Source organism: Cyprinus carpio, chromosome B23 (assembly GCF_018340385.1).
Source record: "Cyprinus carpio isolate SPL01 chromosome B23, ASM1834038v1, whole genome shotgun sequence".
Taxonomy (NCBI): Eukaryota; Metazoa; Chordata; class Actinopteri; order Cypriniformes; family Cyprinidae; genus Cyprinus; species Cyprinus carpio.
This window is the reverse complement of record NC_056619.1, coordinates 18,772,784-18,800,545: the sequence shown is the minus strand read 5'-3', so window position 1 is coordinate 18,800,545 and position 27,762 is coordinate 18,772,784. Positions and strand designations below refer to the sequence as shown.

The window sequence follows — 27,762 nt, the reverse complement described above, 5'->3', positions numbered from 1 at the left end:
ATCAAAAAGTACTTTATACCTCAATTATACAATTTAATAATTAAAAAATGATCACAAAACAATTGTGTACAAATTATACTGGAATTATTTATATATTATATGCTGTTTTAATTTTTTATTTTTTTTGGTTTTTCACCTAGTATTTATATGTTAATTTAAGCTTTATTTTTATTTATTTTATTTCAGTTTACATTTTTACATTTATTTTAGTTTTAGTTAACAATAACACTGAATAAGACTAATTAAAATAGCAAAAAGCACTCAACATTTTTCAGCCATATCAATTAATAAAAAATAAAAGTAAATAAGTAAATAAAAAAAACATACCAAATGTAGAATAAAAATTGTTGCATTATATTACAAAAACAATAAAACAAGCTAACTAAAAAAAAAGACAATAACACGTGCATTCAGCAGTCTACAGTTAAAACAATTAAAGAGCTAGACAATCTAATTTGACTTTATTTCCAAATCGATTTCTTCAAAAACAACCAAAAAAAGAGCCAAAATAAACAATTAAAAAAACAACAAAAAATCCATAAAAACAACTCTATAAACCAGTGGGGGGGTGATTGTAATACTGTTAACAGTATTGTTGATGCTGGTTGCATGTCTGGTTTGTGTGTGTAGGATCTGTCAGTTCTCCCACAGAGGTCTCTTCTCCACCTAACGTGGGTCTGAGACGCAGTGGACAGATCGAAGGTGTTCGCCAGATGCATAGTAACGCTCCACGTAGTGAGATTGCCACCGAGAGAGACCTGGTGGCATGGAGTCGAAGGGTTCTCGTTCCTGAACTATCACCAGCTATAGCTTGGTAAAACACACATTCATATACAGTGGACTCCAAAAGTCTGACAATGATTTTCATTGAATGAATTTTAAATCTGGCTTTGAAATGTTATTTTAATCCTTGAAAAAAGCAGAAAGGATTAAAAAAATTAAAACAAACAAACCGTATGATGTAAAATGTCGAAACATTTGTATATCTGTTTTATTTAATATTTTGACAGACACCTGCAACTCAAACAAGACCTTCTTGTGTCTTCTTTCTATTGTTTCTTACAGTGTAATGCAGTTTGTCTGTTTTGTGTGTCTGTTTGTGAATACAGTAAGCAGGAGATTTGGCGTGCAGCTAAAGGAGAAGAGGAAATCAACATCTACAGGTCAGAAAGGAGGAGACGCAGCGTGCACAGCCAGTACCACAGAGAAAACCGGGTAAATGATCATATATGATCATCAGTTTGAAAATATATACAAATCTGGATAAACTTGTCTGCCTCACTGATTGATTGGGATGAAATGTACTGTTTGTGTGCAGCATCATTCATCACCAAATTTTTACATCCAACTAAATGTTGCTAAAGCTTTAGTTGCTGTTTAACATGGAAATTAATTTGTGTATTTATCATTCCAGCATGCTACAGAAAATTCTGCGGAGGAGGGGCGGCGTCACCACCATAACAACCATAACAACCACAAAACACTATCCGCCGAGGAAACAACTAGTCGTCAGAGTGAACCCAACGAGGAAGAACACAGTGCTTCTGAGGTACTGTCAAAAGATGTCCCTTTAGGGAAAAGTAAAGTCACTGTAACTGCCCATTTAATGAACTAACACTATCATTCAAAAGTTTTTAGTTGGAAAGATTATTACAATTTAAAATAACTGTTTTCTATTTGAAAATAACTTAAAATGTAGTTAATTCCTGTAATGGCAAAGCTGATGAATATGAAGTTCCAAAAAACAGCATTATGAAAGTCTTTATTGTCAATTTTGATCTATTTAATGCATCCTTGATGAATAAAAGACATCTTACACTGTGTCCTAACTACACATGACGCAACAAGATTCCAGCGACAAGAAATTTGGGTGTCCACACCAGACGCTACGCAACACTATGACGCGACAGAATCAATCAAATATCACAGCCAATCAAAAGTGTGTGTGAGCGGGCTTTCTCTGGAAGCTCACTGCACTCGCAACTAAATGGAGTTTATAATCTAATTCAAAAATATCAAATATTTTTTACATAATTAAAGTCCCCATGAAATCAAAATTAAAGTTTTTTTGGGTGTTAGTATCAATTTGTTAGTCTTAAGTTTATCTATAAGCCAGTGTGCAGTGTGAAATTTTTTTTATTTATTTTTTGACGTACACTTTAGATTCTCATCAAATCTTCTGACCAATCAAATGCTCTCTAGAATCTGAAGCGCCCGCCCTCTACACTATAAATAGACGCTGAAGTGCCAGCTGAGGTCGGTCACTTGTTCACAGTGTAGTATTTCCTGTACGGTGAATGGCACGTAGTGCACAGATGTGTTCTCAGTTTTAACGTAAATGTTTGCTTGAATTTATTTTTAAGATCTGAGGTAAACTATCTGTTGTTACTTTCAGTATGGCTATAAGGTCACGCAAAATGATATTCAAACTCACATCAGACACGTTTAAATTTGAATAAAGCACATAATCAGTACCTGAGATTACCACTGTCATAGTTTGTATGTTGTTGTTTTAGCCGCAATGTCGCGGAAATAGAAATGTGGATGATTTAAGAGAAAAATGTATGGGACTTTCACCAGGTTATTGAGTGAATTGGGGAAAAAAGATTTCTGTATGACAGGTGGTTGAAATGTAAAAGGGCCTAGAGGCATCAATTAAAAAGGGAAGTTCCATTTCAGAGGCAGCGCAAGTTATTACCTTTAGACTGTCAGAGATCAATCATTTACTATACAAGAATGTGTATTACGGAAGAACATAGTGTCAGTTTTTACATTCATATTGACTTGAACATTTAAAACTGAGAATGTTTAATTTATTGTTAAAATTCTCTTTATTGACATCCATTCTATATAGATATTTATCCATCCATATTTATAAAAAAAATCTCTGTTAAAAGTGTGAGTGGTCTATTCACAGTGTTAATGTTGCATCCATAGCAAGTTTCTCAATCTATAGAACGAGTTATAACAGATTCAGTGTAACTGCAACTACAGTGCAAATGCCTACTAACACCAAATCATAATTTTCAGCATGAAAAAGATGAATGACAATTTTTAAAAACAAATGATCTACTTCACACTGAAATAGAATGATTGAACTGAAGATCCATATATATATATATTTTTTTTACTTTGATTTTAGAATCTTTTTTTTTTTTAAATAGCAGTTATTGGTCCATTTGGATAGCAGTCATTCTGCTCACTTTTCAAACAATCGTCAGATTGTCATCAGATCATATTTGTGAATATCTTAAACACTCTGGTTTTATTCAAATCAGGATTTGGTGTGAACAGGCTTGTTTGGGAATATTATTTACTTTCCAGTTTTTACACTGCAAAAAAAATATTTTTTTCTTAATCAGTAGTATATACTGTAGGGTCATATGATTTCCGTAATGCGGAAAACACGTACTGAATCACAGAATCCTGTCATAAAAACAGAATTTCCTGTATAATGTGGAATGTCATGGTATTTGCCAAATTCTGAATGGATACATCAAATGTTGGTCTGTACACTTAAATCAAAATGTGATTTGAACTAGTGTCTGTTAATATTAAGCAACAAAAATACCATTTAAATATGAATCCTGCATATTCTGTGTCTATGTGTGAATGAATGGTGCAGACACGCAGTTAATTTAACACACATATACTGAAGAACGTGTGATGCTCACAGTGTTTTCAGCCTTTGCCGCCTCAATATATGAGTACATGAACACATGAACATAATCTCTAAAACTACTCTGAGAGTAACTTCATGAGCATTTTACACCTTCCTTTGAGTAAAATTTTCGTCTTATCATATACAAACAGAAACCTAAAAGTCTTCATAGCAACCCGTCAAAATAAAGGTTCGGTTTAACTTGATGAAACTTTGACAGTTATACTTCTTAATGTAATCATAGTACTACTACTAATAACATTATTGTTAAAACATTATTTTTAAAGGAATATTTACCAGAATTAATTTAGCAGAAAAATGTAAATACACAACAGTATTTCTTGGAGAAAAAAAATACATAAAATGATAATAATTTACTTTTTTAATAAAATCAATTAATTAGAGATGCTTTTGATTACTATTATTTAATGAAACCATAAAGTGGAATCCAGAAAATTAATGGAAAACAGAATTAGTTAAAAATAATCTGAATTAAAAAAAAAAAAACATTTCATAGGGCCTTAAAATGTAATTTTAATATGCTTTTGATAAATTGCTGTTTAATATTGTAAGTTTCCTGATTTAAATTAATTAGACTTGCTTTTTGATGAATACAAATTTATTTAATCATTAAAACAGAGTCTAGAAAAATTAAAATGGGGAAAATATGGAATCCGGAAAATTGTAAACACACATAAAAAAAAAAAAATTGGGGAAAAATCTAAAATGAATTTCAGAGAGCCCTAAGTATAGCTAGAGAAAAATACTGAATTATAAAATGGATTTTCTGGAGTAGTGACATCAGACTTGTTGCGTATATGTGAAAACCAAATTTCAGTTTTTTAATAAAATCTGTTAAAAATTTTTTTTTGGAACCGTTGGTGTGTTCTAAGAATGGCATAAAAAGTGTGTGGTAATCTTCAGTCTCAACGTGTCTGTTGTTTTTTTTTAGGGAGAAAACGAAGCAAGACCTCCGAGCAGAGAATCATCAGATGAGGAAAGAGAGGAAAAAGAACCCTGGCCTGATGATAACAGCAGCTCCAGGTAAATGTTCATTACCCTCAAACTTCATATGACATAGTGCCATATATCTGACATACACATACGTCAGCCAGAGCCACACATATATGCTGGGTCTGTTTATAATTACAGCGATTACTCCAGCGATTACTCAGACTGGACAGCAGATGCTGGAATAAACCTGGAACCGCCCAAGAAGACCAGCGTGAAGAAAAAGAAGAAGAATGCCAGCAGCTCGGAAGAAGATGGAGAGAAGAAAAAAGACTCCAAGAAGGAGAGGAGGAAAGAAAAGCAGGACAAAGATGGTACACTACCAAAGAAGAAGAAGCCAAAGGAGAAACGGAAGGTCAGTGGTCTTTAGAGTGTTGTTTCAGCTATGGACTCCTCCCTTAAAACATGCTTATCAAGCTCACTAGTTTCTTGAATTTGTCCATTGACAATGGTCATTACAGCTTTAATGAGTGACAGAAGAGTTCTGTCATTCTGTTTTTATATACGTTTCTATAAATCATTATTTCCACCGTATCACCATTAATTTTTATGCTGGAAATAATATTGGAAACATTTTTGGAATAAAATGTGAAAAGGGAATTTAAAAAATGTTTAGAATAAAATGACAGATTCCTTTCTCTTGCCATAACTAATTTCATAGCTAGTATTTGATGTTTTCCAAATACACACAATTGAGTAATATTTTCACACTTTCTGCATAATTTTACAATAACATCTTGATTGGAAATTACATTTACTGTGAAAAACCTTGTTGAAAACCTTGATTCCTTCCCTACCTCTTTGCATTCTTCACACATCAAATGTCTCATATTTCATCTCAAGTTCTTCACTGATGTTGTTGTCTCCTTGGTAACCAAGTGCACAAACTTTTGAAAGAACTTTATTAATGGCAAATATTTGGTTGTTGTGGAAATGATGCCATAGCGGAGTCATCAGTCTTTATTTGAGTAAAAATATGACTCATTTTTATGTAATAAAAGTTCAAATATTTTATTTCACTTCATGAGGAGATCATCATGGATCTAAAAAGTCTACATCTGAGACCGAGATCTTTTTTATAATTTAATTAAAATAAAGAATTACCCCTGGGACATAGTTAATTACATTGACAGTTTCAGTTCACTTTCAGATTTGTGTGATAGTCCTGCTCTGTTTTTAAGTTAGTCTGAACTTGCTATATATAAATGTGTGTGTGTTTATATGTTCAGAGGATACCTGAAATGCAGAACCAGGGTTTGACATTAGAGGAATGGCTGCCCTCCGCCTGGATCACTGACACCATGCCACGGAGATGCCCCTTCACCCCACAGATGGGCGATGAGGTACAAAACACAGTCTTCAGTACAACAGTCTGCTAAAGCATCATAAAATGTGGAATATTATTATTTATGTGGTGTGTGGAATCATGCTTGTAGCAAAGTTCGTAGATACGGGAACCGGCGAACATTTAAACGCTTTAATAATAAAATAAACACAAAATGAAAGCAGAGCGGCAGCCCCTTGCGGACGACTGCCGCACACAAAATACAAAATAAAGTCCAGGCCCGGTCCTCTCTCATCTTGCACTGTTGTCACTCCTCCTTTTATCCTTCCGGAGCTCTTCCGTGGGACTTGAGACCGGTGAGTGGCACAAGTGTCGCTCATTATCATTAACGCTCCACTCCCACGGCTATCTCCCCCACCCCACTCATCACAATGCTTATAACAGAAAGCTGCTTGTTGTGTTTGTGAACAGGTATATTATTTCCATCAAGGCCATGAAGCTTATGTGGAGATGGCCAAAAAAAACAAGATCTTCAGTATAAATCCTAAAAAACAGCCCTGGAACAAGTTAGAGCTCAGGGTAAGTCTTCAATGAAATGAACTTTAACCTCACAGTATTTTTTATGCACATGATAAAACATACTGGAAATGGTTTGTGATCGTGTGCCTGCAGGAGCAGGAGCTGTTGAAGATTGTGGGCATCAAGTATGAGGTTGGTTTGCCTACTCTGTGCTGTCTGAAGCTGGCCTTCCTGGACCCAGACACTGGCAAACTGACGGGCGGCTCTTTCTCATTGAAGTGAGTACTGTCTGCATGAGTCACAGTGACTTATTCACCATGATCTTCACTGAGTGGCTTTTAACCTGTGACTCGCATTTCTGTTGTGGTCTTAGATACCACGACATGCCTGATGTCATCGACTTCCTGGTACTTCGGCAGCAGTTTGATAATGCAAGACAGAGGAACTGGATGATAGGTTAGTGTGTGAATTGAGTGCATTTCTGCACAGATATTTGTTTTTTACAGGTTTAAATGGGTCAGTGACACACAGGGAGGTTTGAGATGATGAAAAGGAGGTCTTTATAAAATCTAGTTCAAAATCCAAGTGCTAAATTCCTAAAAATGTCATCTTTGTTTTCATCTTGGTTTATTCACGTTGTAAAAAAAAATGCAATCTACCAAAAATTTTGACTAAAATGTCAAAGTATTTAAATAATTTTCTTAGACATTGAACAGGTGTGATTGTACACACTCCTTTTTACCTGAAATAATGTTGCTATTTCATAAAAACCTCTTAAAAACATACTGACCTTGACACAGTATTTCTATTTATCTATCACAAATTTTTAATACATTTTTAATTGTAATAGAAGAGGTATTCAAGTAATTGTCTGTATGAATTGTATTATTAAATTTTTTTTTAACTTAATGTGTTGCTTTCTGTTAATGACTGCTTGTTCCTGATACAGAGTTGATGAGTGTGTGTAATTGTGTCTGATTTGAGATGGATTTATTTTGTCAGGTGATCGTTTCCGTGCAGTGATAGATGATGCCTGGTGGTTTGGTACGATTGAGAGTCAGGAGCCTTACCAAGCCGAATATCCAGACTCTCTGTGTCCAGTGCTACAACAAACGTCTGGTCAGTTCTCTGTGTCCATCTACACATCTTTACACGTGTTATAGAGCAATTCAATTATTGTTACATTGTGTCCTAACCAGTTATGAAGCCATGAGACCACAACAGCACACATTGTTAGTTGTCTTAACCACATTAACAAATAGCCAGTTTAAAACCCACAAATCTTTCTGGATTTAATTGCTCTGTAATTTCACTTCCTCTTCAACTTGTGTTATTGTGTGATGCAGCTGGGATAATGGAGATACAGAAAAGATGAGCCCATGGGACATGGAGGAGATTCCCAATGAAGGTATGAATCACTACAGCTGTCAGTAAAATAAAAAACGTTGTCTATTTAATTAATATAAAATTATATGTGTACAGTAAATTAGATTTAATTTGCCTAGAAATAAATATATAGAGATTCTATTTGAAATTTCACAATTGTGCCAAATAAGTTGCAAGTTAATGTACATTTTTAGCTACACTACTCTTTTTTTTAAAGAAATTAATATTCTACTAATAAAATAAAATCTAACGAAAGCAAGCATACATAAAAATGATCAAAAGTGACTTTTACATTTATACATAAAGACTTGCATTACATTATTACAAAAAATATTTTTCAATAAATGCTGTTGTTTTTAACTTTCTATTCAAGAATGAAAAATCTATGTATTTTTCTTTTTTTTTTTCTTTTTCTTTTTCTTTTTTTTTTAATAAATATCACGATTCACCGTTTTATCATGATTCTTTGTCATGTTGGTTTAACTATTTTGCAAGTTGTCTGAGCATTACACAAGTTGCCAAACTAAATTTCCCTATTTTAAAAGACAAAGCCTTTCAAGGTAACAAAAAAAAGAATGACAGATATTTAGGCCAAAGAGGGTGAAGATAAAAAAAATCTTTTTTCTTATTTTTAATAACAAAAGATAAAAGAATGACAAAGATACACCATTACAACAACACATAGTATACAAATAAAACAAAGAGTGCTTTTTTTTCAGGTAATGGGTGTATTTAGCAGAGCGGTTCAAGAAATTGAATGAAACAATATAAAAATAAAACACTATATTAACTGATTCCTAAACAAAACTGTATTTACATTTTTTCAGTCAAGAGCAGTGATTTGTCGCTTTGTGTTTTGTTGTTTTATTGACGTTAAAGGAATAAAAATAAAAACTCTCTGTCATCTGTCTGTCAATTTGCTGTCATAGTGTTTTATTTTTTATACCACCATTTCCTCACTCAAAAGTTGTTTTAAAACCTGAATGAGTTTCTTTCTTCTGCTGAACATAAACGCTATTCTGAGGAACGTGGAAAACAAAACAGTTTGACTGCGTCCACAGTGACTTCCATAGTATTTTCTTTTGCTACTATAAAATTAAATGTGGACCAGCAAATGCTTGGTTCCCCACATTCTTCAAAATGTCTTCCTTTGTGTTCAGCAAAAGAAAGAAATTAATACAGGTTTGGGACAACATGACAGTGAGTCCCAACAACGACAGTCGCATGTTTAATAGGCCTACTGTCCCTTTAAGACCTGGGGTGCATCTAATATACAGGCCAACGTATACGTTTTTTCTTGCAATTGTTTACTTTCATTTTAGACATAACCAACTGAGTCTACATGTAAACCTTGTGGGTTTGGACAGTATTAGTGCAAAAGATAACTTAGTTCAGTAATCAGGCGCTGGTTGACAGGCTTTAGCGCGCGTGCTTCGGGTGTATGCGGTGCTCAGAAAAAAGCACAGGTCAGACAAGCATGCGAATGAAACATTTAATAGTACATGCAAATAATGAGAGAGTATCTCCTGTGAGAGTAACTCTACCGCTGAGTCAACACTGATGTGAATGCATGTGGCTTTGTACAGTATATGACGGAGGCGCCAGAACTGCAGCTGATAGAATGTGCGCTGTAGCACCATACTAAGATATTCTTCAAAAGCAGATCGTGGAGACATTTGTATCGTCCACGATCAAAAATCGTCATATCGCACACCCCTAGTTTGATCAAATAAATGCAGGCTTGGTGAACATATAAGGTGTATTTCAAAACAATCTTAATGATCCCAAACTTTTCTATGAATTATGACTTGTGTGTTTTTTTAACTGGATCAATTAAAAAAATTTTTTTTTTCCCTATCATTTTTAAATATAACATTGTTTTGGGTGTATTGAACCACCTGTGCTAAAGCAATAGTCTGCAGAAAATCTCACTCTCAAAAAACAGAATGAAGCTGTTGTAAGATCACATTAGATACATGCATTAGCTTAAATTTACTGATGTTAAAACATGTTTAATTAAATCTCATAGCACATTCATTTTCACAGCACTAATAAAAAGCAAGCACATAAAGCACGTTGAGAAGATCAAAAGTGACTTTTGACATTTATACATAAAGACTTGCATTACATTATTACAAAAAATATTTTTCAATAAATGCTGTTGTTTTTAACTTTCTATTCAAGAATGAAAAATCTATGTATTTTTCTTTTTTATAATGTATAATCAAAATTTATTTTTTTAATAAATATCACGATTCACCGTTTTATCATGATTCTTTGTCATGTTGGTTTAACTATTTTGCAAGTTGTCTGAGCATTACAGCCAAACTAATTTCCCTATTATAAAGACAAAGCCTTTCAAGGTAACAAAAAAAAGAATGACAGATATTTAGGCCAAAGAGGGTGAAGATAAAAATCTTTTTTCTTATTTTTAATAACAAAGATAAAAGAATGACAAAGAAACACATTACAACAACACATAATATACAAATAAAACAAAGAGTGCTTTATTTTCAGGTAATGGGTGTATTTAGCAGGAGCATTCAAGATATTGAATGAACAAATATAAAAATAAAACACTATATAAACTGATTCCTAAAGCAACTGTATTACATTTTTTCAGTCAAGAGCAGTGATTTGTCGCTTTGTGTTTTGTTGTTTTATTGACGTTAAAGGAATAAAATAAAAACTCTGTCATCTGTCTGTCAATTCTGTCAGTTTTATTTTTATACCACCATTTACTCACTCAAAAGTTGTTTTAAACCTGAATGAGTTTCTTTCTTCTGCTGAACATAAACGCTATTCTGAGGAACGTGGAAAACCAAACAGTTACTGGTCCACAGTGACTTCCATAGTATTTTTTGCTACTATAAAATTAAATGTGGACCAGCAACTATTTGGTTACCCACATTCTACAAAATGTCTTATTTTTGTGTTAAGCACAAGAAAGAAATTAATACAGGTTTGGGACAACATTACAGTGAGTCCCAACAACGACAGTCGCATGTTTAATAGGCCTACTGTCCCTTTAAGACCTGCACGCATCTAATATACAGGCACGTATACGTTTTTCTCTCAATTGTTTACTTTCATTTTAGACATAACCAACTGAGTCTACATGTAAACCTTGTGTGTTTTGACAGTATTAGCGCAAAAGATAACTTAGTTCAGTAATCAGGCTCTGTTTGACAGGCTTTAGCGCGCGTGCTTCGGGTGTATGCGGTGCTCAGAAAAAGCACAGGTCAGACAAGCATGCGAATGAAACATTTAATAGTACATGCAAATAATGAGAGAGTATCTCCTGTGAGAGTAACTCTACCGCTGAGTCAACACTGATGTGAATGCATGTGGCTTTGTACAGTATATGACGGAGGCACCATTACTGCAGCTGATAGAATGTGCGCTGTAGCACGATACTACGATATTTCTTCAAAAGCAGATCATGGAGACATTTTTATCGTCCACGATCAAAAATCGTCATATCGCACACCCCTAGTTTGATCAAATAAATGCAGGCTTGGTGAACATATAAGGTGTATTTCAAAACAATCTTAATGATCCCAAACTTTTCTATGAATTATGACTTGTGTGTTTTAACTGGATCAATTAAAAATATTTTTTCCCCCTATAATTTTTAAATATAAGATTGTTTTGGGTGTATTGAACCACCTGTGCTAAAGCAACTAGTCTGCAGAAATCTCTCTCAAAACAGAATGAAGCTGTTGTAAGATCACATTAGATTAGCTTAAATTTAATGATGTTAAACATGTTTAATTAATCTCATAGCACATTCATTTTCACAGCACTAATAAAAGCAAGCACATAAGCACGTTGAGAAATATAACACTGCTCTGATTTCACACAGGGTACCACACTCCAAACATATTTTAAAATATTTTCAGCTCTGATAAAAGACTTTGAGTGCAGTTCTTTAGGTAATTGGCTTTGTGACCTTTGTTTTATTGTATTTTATTTTTTTTATTTCCATTAAAATATAATAGAGCATGTTTATTGAGCATAAGTTTCCTATTGGGAACTCTTGGCAGGTCTCCAAAATGTTACAGATTTCAGGTTTTACTGTCCTTGTGGTGACATTTGGTCCCCATAACATAGGCAAAACACGCATGCACACACACAATGTTTAGTAGTCGTCACAGCAACCATCAGATTGAGAGTATCAACTGTTCTGATGTCCAGCTGGCATTGTTTTAATAAGTAATCCAAACAGGGTTGTTATTGTCTGTCTTTTTGTTTTCCTCCATCTCATTTTCTCTGTCTGTGTGCAGCAGCATTTCCTGACGAGTTAGGTCTGAGTGTGCCTCTAACTGAGGAGGAGCAGAAAGCCTTATTGTACAAGCCACTAGAAGGAGAGTGGGGCTCACGCACACGTGACCAAGAGTGTGAGCGCATCATCAGAAGCATCGACCAGCTTTGCACTTTGGGTATGTCGTTATCATATCTCAAAATTCTTCCTATGGTTGTGTCTGGAATATAACAGTGGTTCTTTCTCTCCTCCAGATGTGGCTGCACCATTTGAACTGCCAGTGGACTTGCAGGCATATCCAACATATTGCACCGTAGTTGCTTACGTCACAGATCTGAGCACTATCCGACAAAGACTGCAGAACCGTTTCTATAGGTCAGCACAAAGTTAATGGACATGACAGTCAAATACCTGTGTAAACACTTGATATATTCCAAAAATCAGTGTGTACTTCTAATGTAGATTATATCAAATTATATATGTATCTGTTATTTGCTTGCTTTTGTCAGGCGAATGTCATCGTTGATGTGGGAGGTACGCTACATTGAACACAATGCTCAAACCTTCAATGAACCAGGCGCTTTCATTGTCAAAACTGCCAAATTCGTATCTGACCTCATGCTACAATTTATCAAGTAAGTCAATCACAAATAAAAATTATAAATAAAACTTAACCAGTGGCGTTGAATTGGGATGCACAATATATTTATAGCAAATTGATTATCGGTCATTATCATTTTAATTTATCTGTATTGCCAAATAGTGTATGGTCAATTACGCGTGTTCATTTTCTGTATTTTTACATTTATATTACTTTTGCAGTCATCATCAAATGATCACTTAAAGTTCATATCTAAAAAAAACACTAATGATTTAACACTCTAAAATTTAAGAGTTAGCAAATCTCAGAAGTAATATACTAAGCTACTACTAAATATTGTAGAAACTTAATTTACTGTAAAGTTGCTTTGCAATGATTTGTATCGTAAAAAGCGCTATACAAATAAACTTGAATTGAATTGAATTAATATCCATTATTGATATGCATTGTTATAATTTTGTGATGCATAAATTAACTTGTAGCATTTAAATTAGATTATTATTTTTTTTAATTGTTGTTTTTATTTATTTAGACATAATAGTATACATTTTATTATTGTGCTTTTATTAATGGCAAAAAGCAATTGAATTTAATCGGTGCATACGGTGGACTGGTTTTGACTGTCTGTTTCTGTCTGTGTTCTTTAGGGACCAAAGCTGTACAGATATTATTCCACTGTATAACAGTATGAAGAAAACTGCTTTCTCAGATTCAAGCGATGTAAGTGTCATTGAAACACACACCTGTAAACCACTCATAAGTGAAAGAGATTTAATACATTACAGTGCCTTTAAGACTGTTCTTTTGCTGCCTTGCAAGCACTAAATGTAAATTTGTGTATTTCTATGACTTTCTATGATACCTTTTTCCCAACCTAGGATGAAGATGAGGATGAAGAACGCGAGGCACCTTGTACATCTAGCCGCAATAAGAAGGTAACTTTAACTGATATAATTTAAACAGGGCCAGAAAGATAAGACTTGATTATACATCAAGATTGTTTACATCTGGCTAATTGCGAGTGTGTATCTGTTTCAGAGGCAGCGGCAGCAGCCTATCCTGAGGAGTCTGCGCAGTAAACCAACATCAGACCCCCAGAGCTGGAAGGGGCGCTGCAGAGAGCTGCTGGAGCTCATCTTTCAATGTGAAGATTCAGAGCCTTTCAGACAACCTGTGGATCTGGAGGAGTATCCGGTAACACATTGACACACATAGAAAACACATACAGGTGCATCTAAATAAATTAGAATGTCGTGGAAAAGTTAATTTATTTCAGTAATTCAACTCAAATTGTGAAACTCATTTATTAAATAAATTCAGTGCACACAGACTAAAGTACTTTAAGTCTTTGGTTCTTTTAATTGTGATGATTTTGGATCACATTTAACAAAAACCCACCAATTCATCTCAACAAATTAGAATAATTCATAAGACCAATAAAAAAAAAAACATTTTTAGTGAATTGTTGGCCTTCTGGAAAGTATGTTCATTTACTGTACATGTACTCAATACTTGGTAGGGCCTTTGCTTTAATTACTGCCTCAATTCTTTGTGGCATGGAGGTGATCGGTTTGTGGCACTGCTGAGGTGGTATGGAAGCCCAGGTTTCTTTGACAGTGGCCTTCAGCTAATCTGCATTTTTTGGTCTCTTGTTTCTAATTTTCCTCTTGACAATACCCCATAGATTCTGTATGGGGTTCAGGTCTGGTGAGTTTGCTGGCCAGTCAAGCACACCAACACCAAGGTCATTTAACCAACTTTTGGTGCTTTTGGAAGTGTGGGCAGATGCCAAATTCTGCTGGAAAATGAAATCAGCATCTTCAAAAAGCTGGTCAGCAGGAGGAAGCATGAAGTGCTCCAAAATTTCTTGGTAAACAGTGACTTTGGTTTTCAAAAAACACAATGGACCAACACCAGCAGATAACATTGCACCCCAAATCATCACAGACTGTGGAAACTTAACACTGGACTTCAAGCAACTTGGGCTATGAGCTTCTCCACCCTTCCTCCAGACTCTAAGACCTTGGTTTCCAAATGAAATACAAAACTTGCTCTCATCTGAAAAGAGGACTTTGGACCACTGGACAACAGTACAGTTCTTCTTCTACTTAGACCAGGTAAGACGCCTCTGACGTTGTCTGTGGTTCAGGAGTGGCTTAACAAGAGGAATACGACAACTGTAGCCAAATTCCTTGACACAACAGTGTGTGGTGGCTCTTGATGCCTTGACCTCAGCCTCAGTCCATTCCTTGTGAAGTTCACTCAAATTCTTGAATCGATTTTGCTTGACAATCCTCAATTCCACACGTTTTCCTTCCACTCAACTTTCTGTTAACATGCTTGAATACAGGACTCTGTGAACAGCCAGCTTCTTTGGCAATGAATGTTTGTGGCTTACCCTCCTTGTGAAGGGTGTCCATTAGGGCTGTGCGATTAATCGAAATCAAATCGAATTGCAATCGCGATTTGAGACGTTGCGATTTTGCTAATGGCAAAGCCTGCGATGTGGACGTGATATAACTCTATTCCAGAGCACATGCATTACTGAGTGGCAGTCTTACTAACCAATAGAGTGAGTGCACCTCCGTTCTCAATCAAACTGAGAGACCATTTTGAAGGCTCAGGAAACCTTTGCAGGTGTTTTGAGTTGATTAGCTGATTGGCATGTCACCATATTCTTATTTTTTGAGATAGTGAATTGGTGGGTTTTTTGTTAAATGTGAGCCAAAATCATCACAATTAAAAGAACCAAAGACTTAAACTACTTCAGTCTGTGTGCATTGAATTTATTCAAATAAATGAACTTTTCCACGACATTCTAATTTATTGAGATGCACCTGTACACACAGAACTGTAGCTTATACCTGTAAATTCAGGTGGGAATTATGAAGGATGCTGTATTCTCAGCCTCAGACCACCTGCTGTTTGATGACATATCAATATTTATTACCTTTGGACAAACAAAAAATCAAAACTTGTGACAGAGCATATATTTTCCACTAATTTTCCAGGAATATTTGTGTAACTATAACAGTGTCAGCTACACGTATACACAGCCTATATGTACACACACACACACACACACATACTGTTTTATCTTGTTTTCCAGTAAAAATACCTATACATGCTTGCATCAAGATAAATAAGTAACTAGATGGTTGTCACAAAACAGCAAAACCATAAAAACAACAATTTGTCAATTGGGTAGGAAAAATAAACTTAAGTTAAATTCTCTTCTTATCTTGTCTTTTTATGATTATTTAATATAAACTACCATTTAAAGGTTTGGGGGTAGTAAGATTCAGCGAGGATGCTTTAAATTAATTAAAAGTGACAGTAAAATAATTTTTTTAGCCTTGATAATAAGACATTTTTCTTAAGCACCAAATCAGCATATTAGAATGATTTCCAAAGGATCACGTGATACTGAAGACTGGCGTAATGCCTGCTGAAATGCCAACTTTGTCATCACAGGAATCAATTAAATTGTAAAATATATAAAAAATTAAAGCAGTTATTTTAAATGGTTAAAAAAAATCACAATATTACTTTTTTATCAAATAAATGCAGCTTTGGTAAGCATAAGAGACCCCAACCTTTTCACCGGTAGTGTAGATCTTGTTTAAAGGATGTTTGGGTATTTGTACTGGAAAACAAAACAAAAATACTGATTAAGAAAATAATTTTTTGCAGTGCACTGTCTACTTGCATGCCCTGTTTATCAAAAATACCTCTCTCAGGACTACTTGGACATTGTGGACACTCCTATGGACTTTACGACTGTCTTGAACCGCCTGTTAGAAGGAGAGTATGACACTCCCATGGATCTTTGTAAAGATGTACGCCTCATCTTCAGCAACTCCAAAGCCTATACACCCAGCAAAAAGTCCAGGGTATGAGATCATGTCCGATTATTACCTTTTCATTTTAAAAACAGACATGTTGTAATGCTGTAGCTGAACCAGTTCATCTAGTTTATTTAATACATGTGTGTTTTTGTGTGTGCAGATCTACAGCATGAGTCTGCGATTGTCTGCTCTGTTTGAAGAGCATATCAGTTCGATCCTGACCCATTTTAAAGCTGCTCAAAGTCTGCACAGTGAGCGATTCACCCGTCAGCGGCTGCACACCGAGCGCTTGACCAGACAGTCTGTAAAGAGGACGAGGAGCTCTTCACCTTCAAGCTCCGCTTCTAGGTACAAACAGTATCTGATTGGTCATTGCAGAACATTATGTTCTAGAATTGGTCACTGTTTCTAAATGTTGCCTACACATTTTCTTCTTTTCTGATTTGCAGTCCAGAAAGGAAGCGTCGGGTTTCGTCTCGCGCTCCTCCTCGATCGGACAATGCAGCTCCACCCACTCCCGCTGGACCTTCCCGGGCTCCTTCTTTACGGCAAACACATCCACAGATCAACGGCAAGACTGAGCCTCCTGTTGTCCCCGGTCGGACACGAAGCTCAGCCCGCTTTGGAACCCAACTCACAGATGCACCTTCTACACTGTCAGCTCCTCCCCCTCCACCCAGCCACAGTAAGACAGCAGAGCCCTCCTCTAGAGTCCTGCGCACACAGAACTCTCATTCCATTGGTGCCTCGAGGGAAACTGAGAGCTCTGCGGTTCCCCACACAAATGAATGCGGGGCCAGAGAGTCTCGCAGGAAACTTCGGACACCTGTAAAACTCACACCAGGTCAGTAACAGATGATAAGTATTTGTTGTGAAAAGCTAATGTTATCACGGGAAAGAGGATTTTTGAATGTTTCCTGGAAACCTTCGGTGCACAAACAGTGTAGTTCCTGTAGGCTCAAAGTAATCACCTTTTTTCTGCTCATTAAAACTTTTTCCTAAATAGATTTATAACTTTCTTTTAAACTGGTTTTGTGGAAAATCTGTGAAATTTTGCTGATTTCAACATTAAATATTGTTAAAATTGCTGAGATTGCTTCTATGAATTAATTTTGGGGAGAATCTGTAGATTTTTCTAGATTTAAATGTGGTAAAACATTTTAAACTGATATGAGAATAGATTTAAATGTTTTGAAATGATTTTACCTTTTTTTCTAATTATATATAATTATTTAAGAGAAAATCTTTAGAATTTTGCAGATTTAGACGTGATAAAATGCTATTAGAGTATTACACACTTAATCTTGGCTAAAATAAATAATAATATTATTCAGAATTAAATTTACTAAAATTGATGTGACGTGTAGAATAACAGCTATGTGAAGTCTATATAAATCTGTGGATCTTTCCATGGGTCACCATGGGCTTGATTACCAGGGAACACGCATGCTGATTAAAAAATAAAATGAAATGCATTATTAGCCGCTTTGAAAAAAAAAAAGGAGCATCTGTTGAATGCATATATGTGAACAACTAAACCAGGGCTATACAACACATCCCAATCTAACACCAATCTCATTTTGTCAGTAAAGCCGGTTCCCTGATTAGCGCTAAATCTCCATCACCTGCTTTCAAATGGAGCGGCATTTAATAGACAGAGCCGTAGATCACTTACAAGCTACGCAATATCGCGTTCATTATCGCACATGAATCGCCTTCGATAATGGACGCGATATTGCGTAGCTTGTAAGTGATCTACGGCTCTGTCTATTAAATGCCGCTCCATTTGAAAGCAGGTGATGGAGATTTAGCGCTAATCAGGAAACCGGCTTTACTGACAAAATGCGCGTGACAAACGAGAGGTATATATCCCAAAGCCCTAGTTTCAACTGTACTTACATTCTAATTCTCTCTTAGGTCCAATCGATCACGACTCTTCTCCTCAAAACAGTTTGCATTTAAATGGTCATAGTCAAGTGACTCTTGGAGTGGTACGAAGAGGCCGGGGCCGACCCAGATCAGACGCACAAATACAAACGCCAGTAGCAGTACCGCTGCCCCCACTGCCCCAGGCCTCTGGAAAAAAGAGAGGGAGGAAAAGCAAGAAAGAGCTGGAGTCCCTACGAAGAAGCTCCTCCCATGAGGAGGAGCTTCATCTGTCTACTGGTGATGAGGGCGGGGCTTCTTCTACAGCCCAGGACAGTAGTCTTTCAGATTCAGGTGTAGTGACTCCAGAGTTTCCCAAACAACGAGGCAGACCACGAGTCATCAGGATGCCAGATACCCCAGCTCCTTCAAGCCCCAAAGCTCTCAGAAGGAGCAGTCGGCGTGGAAACGAAGAAACCACACCTCCTATGCCAGGCCCCACCCAAAGGGAGGAGCCTGACATTTATATGGGAGAGGATGGGAGCTCGAAAGGGCAGATGAGAACGCGTAACCAAGGCCGAAGGACAGCTTTCTATAACGAAGAAGACTCTGAGGAAGAGCAAAGACAGCTTTTGTTTGAGGATGCTTCGATTACTTTCGGCACGTCAAGCAAAGGGAGAGTCCGCAAGCTCACTGAGAAGGCCAAAGCCAACCTTATTGGCTGGTAACAGTGCCAACTTTGCATGTCCTATGTGACACAACCCCTTATCCTCGCCCCATTGGGGAGGGGGAACCATTCCTGCTGCTATCAGACTGTCATGATTATCTGAATCTTTCATTCTGACTCTCTAAATTGATTCTCATGTTTTGAATCTTTGACTCTTTTGGTGACTTCAAGAGTCACGGCCCCTTGAAATCCCCCACCTTATACATTTTCTTCCACGGAAAATCACAAATGCAGTTAAATACTGATTTTCATATGCACTATTTGAATGCCAGTGAAGAAAGGTACTTATACAGTCTTATGAATCCAAATACCTGATTTCATCTCTCAAGAAAGCACTTATTTGAGGACGTTCGAGTGTGTGTGAGTGTGGTATAACTTGAGCTTTTACTCTGTCTCGTTTCTTGAAACTGTTAATTTTATGCATTGTTTTTACACGGTTGTTGCTAAGGGCAACAAATCAAACACTTGTTCAAAAAAAATCTATTTTTAACAGATCATTGTGTAAGTGGCTGTAAAGCTGTAGTGGCGTGCAGAGAAGGACCTCATAAATCGCGTGTTGTCTTTTTAACGTCTTTCTCTGCGAGTCAAGATCAGTGGCAGTGGTAATTCACGCATGTTTTTATATAATTAGCAATACCTTGTGCCTTTTCATACATTCAATACATTTTGGCTCCTTTGTACTCCCCAGTTAGTGTGAGAGAGTGTGTTTGATGCTTCAGCGCATTGATTCATCCAGTACAAACGTGTGTTATTGATCTGTTGCTGGGATAGAGATTAGTAAGCAGCATATCTACCCATGACCACTGTGTGTGTGTGTGTATGCTTGCGTTGAGTTCATGCAGTTGTTGAGATGTGTAATAGTAGTGACATTATCACTCCAAGCCTGTTTTATCAGGCTCCCAAAATGCACTGTGATCCCTAACTAGAACCATGACTTTAAAAATACAGTGGCCACAAGAAGTGTTTGAACACTGAAAACTGTTTTAAAATGTCTGAATGTCATTGTATTAGAGAATGAAATATCAAAGCAGGTGGCATCTGCAGAAAAATGATGGTAGAGATTTTCACAGAACTAACTTTTGAAATTATTTTTTAAAATATGGCTGACAATATAATGTAAATTCGGAAATTATGTGATTAGTTAATGATGAATAATAACGTATAATAATTGTTAATTAATGTTAGTTATTTTTTAATAGTTATCTAAAAATGATTGCAAATTAATGCAAAAATAATTTTAGTTTTAAACTGATTTGACTTTTGTCAGCATTTTGGGGCATTTTCTTATTCTCACCATGGCTTTTTATTAGAAATACAGTAAAAATAGTAATATTGTGAATTATTATTATTATTATTATAACAAATTAAAGTAATTTAATATGTTAATGTATTTAATTTATAACCAGTGATTTCTTTTTAAATATATTTTATAATGTAATATATTTCCGTGATGGCAAAGCTTAATTTCCAGCAGCCATTACTTCAGTCTTCAGTGTCACATGATCCTTCAGAAATCATTGAAATGTGCTGATTGGTGTTCAAGAAACATTCCTCTAAACTATCAATGTTGAAAACAGTCATGCTGATTAATATTGTTACAGTTTTGATGCGACACTATTTTTCAGGATTGTTTAAGGAATAGAAAGTTCAAATAAGCAGCGTTTATTTGAAATGATACCTTTTGTAACATTATAGATTTCTTTACTGTGAATTTTTCAGTTTAAAGCATCTTTGTTGAATTAAAGTATTCATTTCTTTCAAAAAAAAAAAAAAACTTTGGAAGGTAGAAAACAATTACTTGTATCTACCTCAATTCATAGAACAATTATGATCAAATTAATTTTGATTCATTCTTAATCCAACAACAGCCCTACTTTTTTTTAACCTAACAATATACCTAATCAACAAATGTTTTTGTAAAATATATTGTGCTTTAACATTTGCTTTGTTCTAAAGTGCCTCTCAGTTTGATATTCTGATATTTAATGCAATGACATTCATATATTTATGGCATTTCTTGTATGTTCAAGTGCTTTTGATGCCACTGTTTGATGCTCCTTCAAACCACTATTCACAGAGTTGTTATTATTATTATGTGTGTGTGTGTGTCTCAACACTCTGCCTGTAGTTTCATCTAGCCCAGAGAGCAGGCCTCTTTCTCTGTATTAGCTAAACTCATTGAATTACCGTGGAACTGCTCGTTTCATTAGCAGAGAGGACTTTGTTTTTGCCCGATCACATTGAAACACTGTTTGATATTTCCAGTCCTGATGCATCGACTCAGCTTCAGTAGAAACCACAGGGCAGCGAATCACACAAGAGGCAGTGTGCATGTCGTAGTCTGATTTGAATGTGCCTTGACTTTTTGTGTGTATGTACGTGTCTGTGTGATGTAAAACTGAAGAATGAAGATATTATATCCCACCTTGAAGTACGGTCTCACATATGCAGCATAGTCTCTTTTTGAGAAAGCCGGATCACATTCAGTCTGGTTTGTCGCCATGTGATTTTGAAGGTTCTTGCATACTTTCAGCAGTTGTGGTCTGGGTCATCCATAACGATAGAGCTAATCCAGCCCATAGCTTTAAATGTGGATTGATGAACCAAAGCCTTTGAATGAGTGTGTGGTTGTTTGATATGCAGCTGACGCATGTCTGAGACTCTCGAGTGTATGTGATGTCCATTTCTGTGTGTTAATGTACAAGCCCCATGTTTTATTGAGCTGGTGTTTCTAATCTGTTGCTACATGAAGACTGTATTGTATCTGACTCACGACCCCTTTATTACCACCATACTGCACAGGAAGTGACATCACACGGACTGATTGACAGGTTTTAGAGTGGAGATCAAAGATGGATGCATGTTAGTATATCCTCCGGTCTTTTAAATCTGAAGGTACAGTCATGTTTGTGGGGTCAGGGTCTTTTTTCCCCTCTCCGGTCTTATATCCTCAGACTGAGAGCTCTTTCTATGTTAGTTTGTATACTTTTATAAAAAGGAAAAAGTGTAAATAAAGACGTTAAATAGAATGTATGTGTAGGGTGTACTGCTGTCACATTAGTTCATACTGATATTTTAAGGAAATAAACATTTGTGTTTCCACATATGGTCTTGTTCTTTAATTCTTAAAAAAAAAAAAGGTTTAAATCTCAGTCAAGGGAAACCTGGGTGTATCATTAAAATTTAAATTGTGATCTCCAGGCCTTAAACAAAGCCATCAAAATAAAATCTTTAAAATCAGACATTTCCGTTGAGAATTTAAAATGATAAATACCACAATGTAAATTTTGCTCTTATGATTGCAAGTATTGGTACCCACATGAATCAGATTGATATTATATGCCATTTCCTAAAATTATTCGACATAATACACTAAATCTAACCTTATGAGGGTCAAGATAACATTTAAAGAGCGTTAAATGGTTGATAAACCATTTCATGGAGAACAGCGCCCTCTTTTGTGCATTAATTGGAACGGCATGTGCAATAAACTACTCGTCTTTTATCGTTAGGAAAGTCCAACTATACACACACACACACACACACTATATAAATTTATATATATATATATATATTTATATATTTATATGACACTATTCCTGTTTTATATTAAATATATATATATACACACACACACACTATATATATATATATATATATATATATATATATTAGAATCTGCTGACATATGACATATATTTATGACACTATTCCTGTTTTATATTAAATGGCCTGTATTAGTATTCCATACATTTATATTAAATTAAATATTTTTAAAGACGTATACTCGATTGTTAATACACTTTCTCTGAAACTTATAACACATTTATCAAAACTATAGCCACAGAATAATAATTAGCTACTAAATCAACTGCACAAACCAGAAGTATGAATGAGTGCATGAGCACGTGGTGTAAACCTACAGTGTTTATAGCCTAGTTTTTAAAAAGAAAAAAATGTTGGTTATGAGTCAGGATATTTGGCTTATGAAACGGATATCAGTTGAGAAAAAAAGACCTGTAAGAGAAATAAAACAAACATGCGCATGCGGCATCCGTTCCTGACGTGGCGGCGCGAGACGCGCACTCAACTCCTCTCGTGGGCTGCCGCTATTGGACGCGCACTGTCTAATAATGTTCAACTTGAGGGCGCAGGTGTCAAACCGAAACTACCCACATGTAAATATCATGCTCAGTTTTCAAGGCAATGCTTACAGAACGCATAACAAACTGAGAGTTTCGGTGAGCTCTTCCTGTTATCAAGTTAAAAAAAAAAAAGTCTGACGATAGTGAATTCTGTTTATTCATTGAACTTCTTGTATAAGGTAAGATACATTGAACTGCAATTTGTTCAAGAAATATTGAAGAATGAATTTAGTGTACCAATATTTCACAAAATTAACATCAACCAACAACAAAAAACACAACAGTAACAGTAACTAGTAACAATGTGCTGAAGTGAATTCTCTGTCATGTTGAATGTACGGGCAGTGATGCCTCACATCACGTCAGGTGTGATCATGCAGCTGACGCTCCTGCTGTCAGCTCTACCTGCGCAGTATCTCATCTCCAAATGGACAAGCGGCACCGAGACACAACGACACATCGCCACTCAGAGGTAAACACTCGTGTGATACACTACGGGACTAGGCCTATTTAAGATGGAAAAAATGTGTTTAAAAAACAGCATTCTATTCTATCTTACACACTAAAAACAACAAATAAGTTTCAGTAAGCAATACTAAACTAAACTAATTTTATTTAGCAAGGATGGAATAAGTTCATCAAAAGTAACAGTTATTTCATTTCTTTTTAGCTTTATGTTCCCCAGAGATTCCTGTAAAAATGTATCAGTACACAACATATTAATCAACATAACTGTTTTTGACTTTGATAGTAATAAAATGTATCTTGAGCAGCAAATCATCATATTAGAATGATTTCCGAAAGAGCATGTGACACTAAATTACTGCTGAAAATGTAGCTTTGGCATCACAGTAATTTATTACATTTTAAAATGTTTTAAAATAGGAACCAGTCATTTTAAATTGTAATGATAGTCCACAGTATTACAGTTTTACTTTTTTTTTTTTTAAATCTTCTTACCCCACACTTGTGAACATTATTGTAAATTCATTAAAATTTTATAAAAAAAAATATTTAATGGACACTGCAATTCAGATTTAGTGGTTGGGTGTTTTTAATAACCTTATTTTGCACTTCTGTGGAGTGCTAAATTAATTTCCCAACTACAGGTCACTCTTTAGTTCTCATTATTGACTATAATTCTCACTATTTACTAACTATTAACTATGACTGCTACATAGCCATAATTTATATTTGTCTAGGAAAAGAGTCTCTTGTATTATTATAATCTAAAAAAAAAATTTCTTCCAAAAAAACTTTTTTTTTTACAGTTCAATCATGGTAAACAAACCATGTCTAAATTTTTGACTGGCACTGTACTTCTCAAGTACCAAGTCGAAATATTTCCAGTAGTTTAAAATGTATTTTAAAAAATTAAAAAATTATAACACACGACACTGTATGAGGCTGTTGTCACTGCTTGAAATATCCCATTACAACTTTCATATTCAGAATCCTTGAAACATGGGACTCCATAAGAAAATCCTACTTGAACACAGCTGCTTGGGTTGACTGGCTAAATACCTGGATTCCCAAACTACCGTAAGTCTATGCTAATCTCTTTTTAAAAGAATTCTGATTCACTCAGATGCTAAGGGTGGAATGTCGTGTTACATGACAGGTCCTTCGGAGAGGAAGAGGAGCAGTACCAAACTCTGGAAGATGCAAACGCGATCGAGCTGATGATGCATGACAATGAGAAAGGATACTTTGCAGGTAAAGTCTCTGAATTATCTCACAGCAGTCATTTAGATCCGCTGTTAAAACCTTCTTTGTCTGGTATATGAATGTGTATTGTAACAGAATACGATTATTATTTTATATGTGATCAGTGTCAAAGGAGGTGCGAAGCCCCAGGCCGGCATATGTGCTGCACCGTGTAGGTCAAGTTGTGATGGAGACACAGAATCAGATGGTGGGGGTGATCATGGGATGGGATGCAGGACTCAGAGCCCCACCAGAGTGGATCAAGAGAAAGAAATACTCAGATGCCGAGGTTTGTAAAATACATAAACACTGTTTTTATTTAAATGAAATAATTCATACACTCTTAAAAATAAAGGTTCCAAATGTGGATTTTCACAGTGATGTCATAGAAGAACCAGTTTTGGGTTCCCCAAAGAACCTTTCAGTGATTAGTTTTTAAAGGAACCCCTTTCTTAGTGTGAAAAGCATTACAATAATCTATAGAACCTTTAGTTTTAAGAGTGTAAATGTTCTAACCTGAAACGTATATTTGTGTGTAGCTGGAGAGAGCCATGGACACTCCTCATTACAGAATTATGTTCACTGGACCTGATTCTTCATCAGTACTGATTGGATACATTCCCCAGTATAATATCAAGCTCTTTCAAGGCTTTCAGGTGCAGAGAAAACTTTTACCTTTATTTCCTTCTTTTAACATTTGTGTTTTCTTGATAGTTTCTTAAGGTTGTTTAGAATCCATCTTAATCAGTGTTTGTGTCTGTCTTGTGCTACAGCCGGACATTCCTAGATTCCTAGAGCACTACTTTTCACACTTTGATGGGGAAAAGTTTGTTATGGAGGAATGGTTGCAAGAAATCTACCCTGACGACTGAAGGAGTGAAAACTTGAGAGAAGTTTTAAAAACACTTTGAAATACCTGGAAACACGTATGATGTCTGCTACCCTTTATTGACAGTATTATTTCTTTTAAAGCAAGGGGGGGCTTTAACGGTTTTGGGGGGGCAACAACAAAGACAAATGGAAGCAAGTAAATTTGAGAGATATGTCGTTTACATACCACATACATTGTGGAATATATGTAAATATAGCCTATGTTAAGCAGCTTTCTCAGGGCAGTACTAAACAACACAAAATGCTATATTTAATATCACTTTTATATTTTTAAAATGATTAATGTCTTGCACACTTTGCAAAAGATATGTAAAGTTGTGAGGAAAATGACTGATGTTAAAAATCAATTATAGATTAAATGAAATGTTTTGTAATATGCATTTCGATCAAAATCCACACATGTTGATCTGACTCAGATGAGTTCCAGAAAATGAATGAACTTAACTTACAGTTAATATTATAGGCTATAGCCTGTTTATTTACATGAGAAAAACAGAAGGATTTGTTGTTTAAAACAGTATTGAGAATGTGGTAAACACTGTTCAAAGTAAAGCCATTAAAACAAACATGATTTCTTAGTAAAGCCTAATTTATTTAAAATAGGCCTCCTCGAAATGGTGTCTTTCCTTCTTAAAAGCCATCAGTCTATGTGCCATTCCCATAGTGCTTTGGGAACCACCGAGTACACACTGCTCCTCTAAAAACACATTTTCATAATAGTAAAAAAAACTTTGTTTTAGCCACATTGACGATGAGTATGGGAACTAAAGTGAATGATAAAAATGATAAAGTGAACTTCTTGCAGGAACATGAAATCTGGGTATGTCACATGCCAGCATCAGGTGTTCGGCAGGTGCAGGTATGTGACTGTTTTTTTTTTTTCCTTCAGGCATTAGTTTTTGAAGTAATGGACCAGAAATAGCAGTCATGAAACTAGTGTGATAGTTCTTATGATCGTGTATTGTTTTCAAACTGTTCATGAACAGCAGATAGATGTTTGTCAATATTTAGCTTCGCTTTTGTGGAAATCTCACTATAAAATATTAGTCCGATGATAGGATGTCCTACATGCCTGTCAACCTATGTATCTCCGCACAGCCAATAGCGAGAGTTCGGGGCGTGGCTACAGTACAAGGCTGAGCCGGAGGGTGTTCAGTCTGTTATAGAGCGTCATTTGCGACAGGACTCTGGATTCCATTATTATAGAAGTGCAAGCAAATTTCGAAAACTTACCAAAATACACATAGGCAGACAACGAGTAAACATGGTAAAACAAGTGTAAACACTGGCAGTGGTTTTACAAGATGGAGGAATTTGATGGAGTGTTTGCCACACGACGAACATACAGAATGTCTTTTCGACAGGTAAACTAAACTTAAGTATTCCTAATTAATATGTTGGACCTTTTATTAAAAGTAGCAGCCTACTTATACCTGTTGACACATACCTTCGCTTTTAAACACATGCAAGAGCTGTGTTTGTGATGTTTAAGTTAGGGAAGGTTTGGCAGGTGAAAGCGGCGTTTGGAAAGGTTGTTTGAAAACATGTAGTTCCACTAGATTACAGCAGCGGTGCAGACACTGCATACTTGCAGGCCTTCTTGGACTTTTTGTCATTTGACTCTTTTGAAAGAGTTTACATGTGGCTTATGTTGTGTTTTAAACCCCGTATTCTCTTTATGATTTTCAGTCTTTGATTTTTTTTTTCAGTACACAATATCTCTCTGTCTAGAGATGCTTTTAATCATTATTATTGTTTTGTGCTCATGTTTGTGGTCTTTTCCCACCCATTGTGTTTTTTTTTTAATGGTTTATTTATTTATTGCTCGCTTGCTGTCTTTTAGGCTAAATT

General features: G+C 35.6%; 2 protein-coding genes across 2 annotated transcripts in view; both read left to right on the top strand.

The window, feature by feature from the left end:
- LOC109080845 (PH-interacting protein-like) overlaps nucleotides 1-19,260 on the top strand; it is a 41,620-nt gene extending 22,360 nt beyond the window's left edge. Inside the window, exons 19-39 of the mRNA XM_042750338.1 lie at nucleotides 631-814; nucleotides 1,110-1,215; nucleotides 1,415-1,549; nucleotides 4,614-4,705; nucleotides 4,814-5,027; nucleotides 5,902-6,015; nucleotides 6,429-6,536; nucleotides 6,630-6,754; nucleotides 6,850-6,932; nucleotides 7,479-7,590; nucleotides 7,823-7,884; nucleotides 12,149-12,304; nucleotides 12,381-12,501; nucleotides 12,636-12,761; nucleotides 13,375-13,447; nucleotides 13,606-13,662; nucleotides 13,766-13,921; nucleotides 16,468-16,620; nucleotides 16,736-16,923; nucleotides 17,025-17,419; nucleotides 18,493-19,260. Of these exons, the coding sequence (XP_042606272.1) occupies nucleotides 631-814; nucleotides 1,110-1,215; nucleotides 1,415-1,549; nucleotides 4,614-4,705; nucleotides 4,814-5,027; nucleotides 5,902-6,015; nucleotides 6,429-6,536; nucleotides 6,630-6,754; nucleotides 6,850-6,932; nucleotides 7,479-7,590; nucleotides 7,823-7,884; nucleotides 12,149-12,304; nucleotides 12,381-12,501; nucleotides 12,636-12,761; nucleotides 13,375-13,447; nucleotides 13,606-13,662; nucleotides 13,766-13,921; nucleotides 16,468-16,620; nucleotides 16,736-16,923; nucleotides 17,025-17,419; nucleotides 18,493-19,169 (3,437 nt within the window). The 3' untranslated portion in view covers nucleotides 19,170-19,260. The remainder of the gene's footprint in view (nucleotides 1-630; nucleotides 815-1,109; nucleotides 1,216-1,414; nucleotides 1,550-4,613; nucleotides 4,706-4,813; nucleotides 5,028-5,901; nucleotides 6,016-6,428; nucleotides 6,537-6,629; nucleotides 6,755-6,849; nucleotides 6,933-7,478; nucleotides 7,591-7,822; nucleotides 7,885-12,148; nucleotides 12,305-12,380; nucleotides 12,502-12,635; nucleotides 12,762-13,374; nucleotides 13,448-13,605; nucleotides 13,663-13,765; nucleotides 13,922-16,467; nucleotides 16,621-16,735; nucleotides 16,924-17,024; nucleotides 17,420-18,492) is intronic.
- Nucleotides 19,261-23,148: 3,888 nt separating this feature from the next.
- On the top strand, nucleotides 23,149-26,482 carry LOC109064343. The gene is made up of 7 exons (XM_019081386.2): nucleotides 23,149-23,492; nucleotides 23,659-23,785; nucleotides 24,766-24,855; nucleotides 24,935-25,029; nucleotides 25,146-25,309; nucleotides 25,560-25,676; nucleotides 25,794-26,482. The coding sequence occupies exons 2-7, from the start codon at nucleotides 23,661-23,663 to the stop codon at nucleotides 25,890-25,892; spliced, it is 690 nt and encodes a 229-aa protein (XP_018936931.1). The 5' UTR covers nucleotides 23,149-23,492; nucleotides 23,659-23,660; the 3' UTR covers nucleotides 25,893-26,482.
- The last annotated feature ends 1,280 nt before the right edge of the window (nucleotides 26,483-27,762 follow it).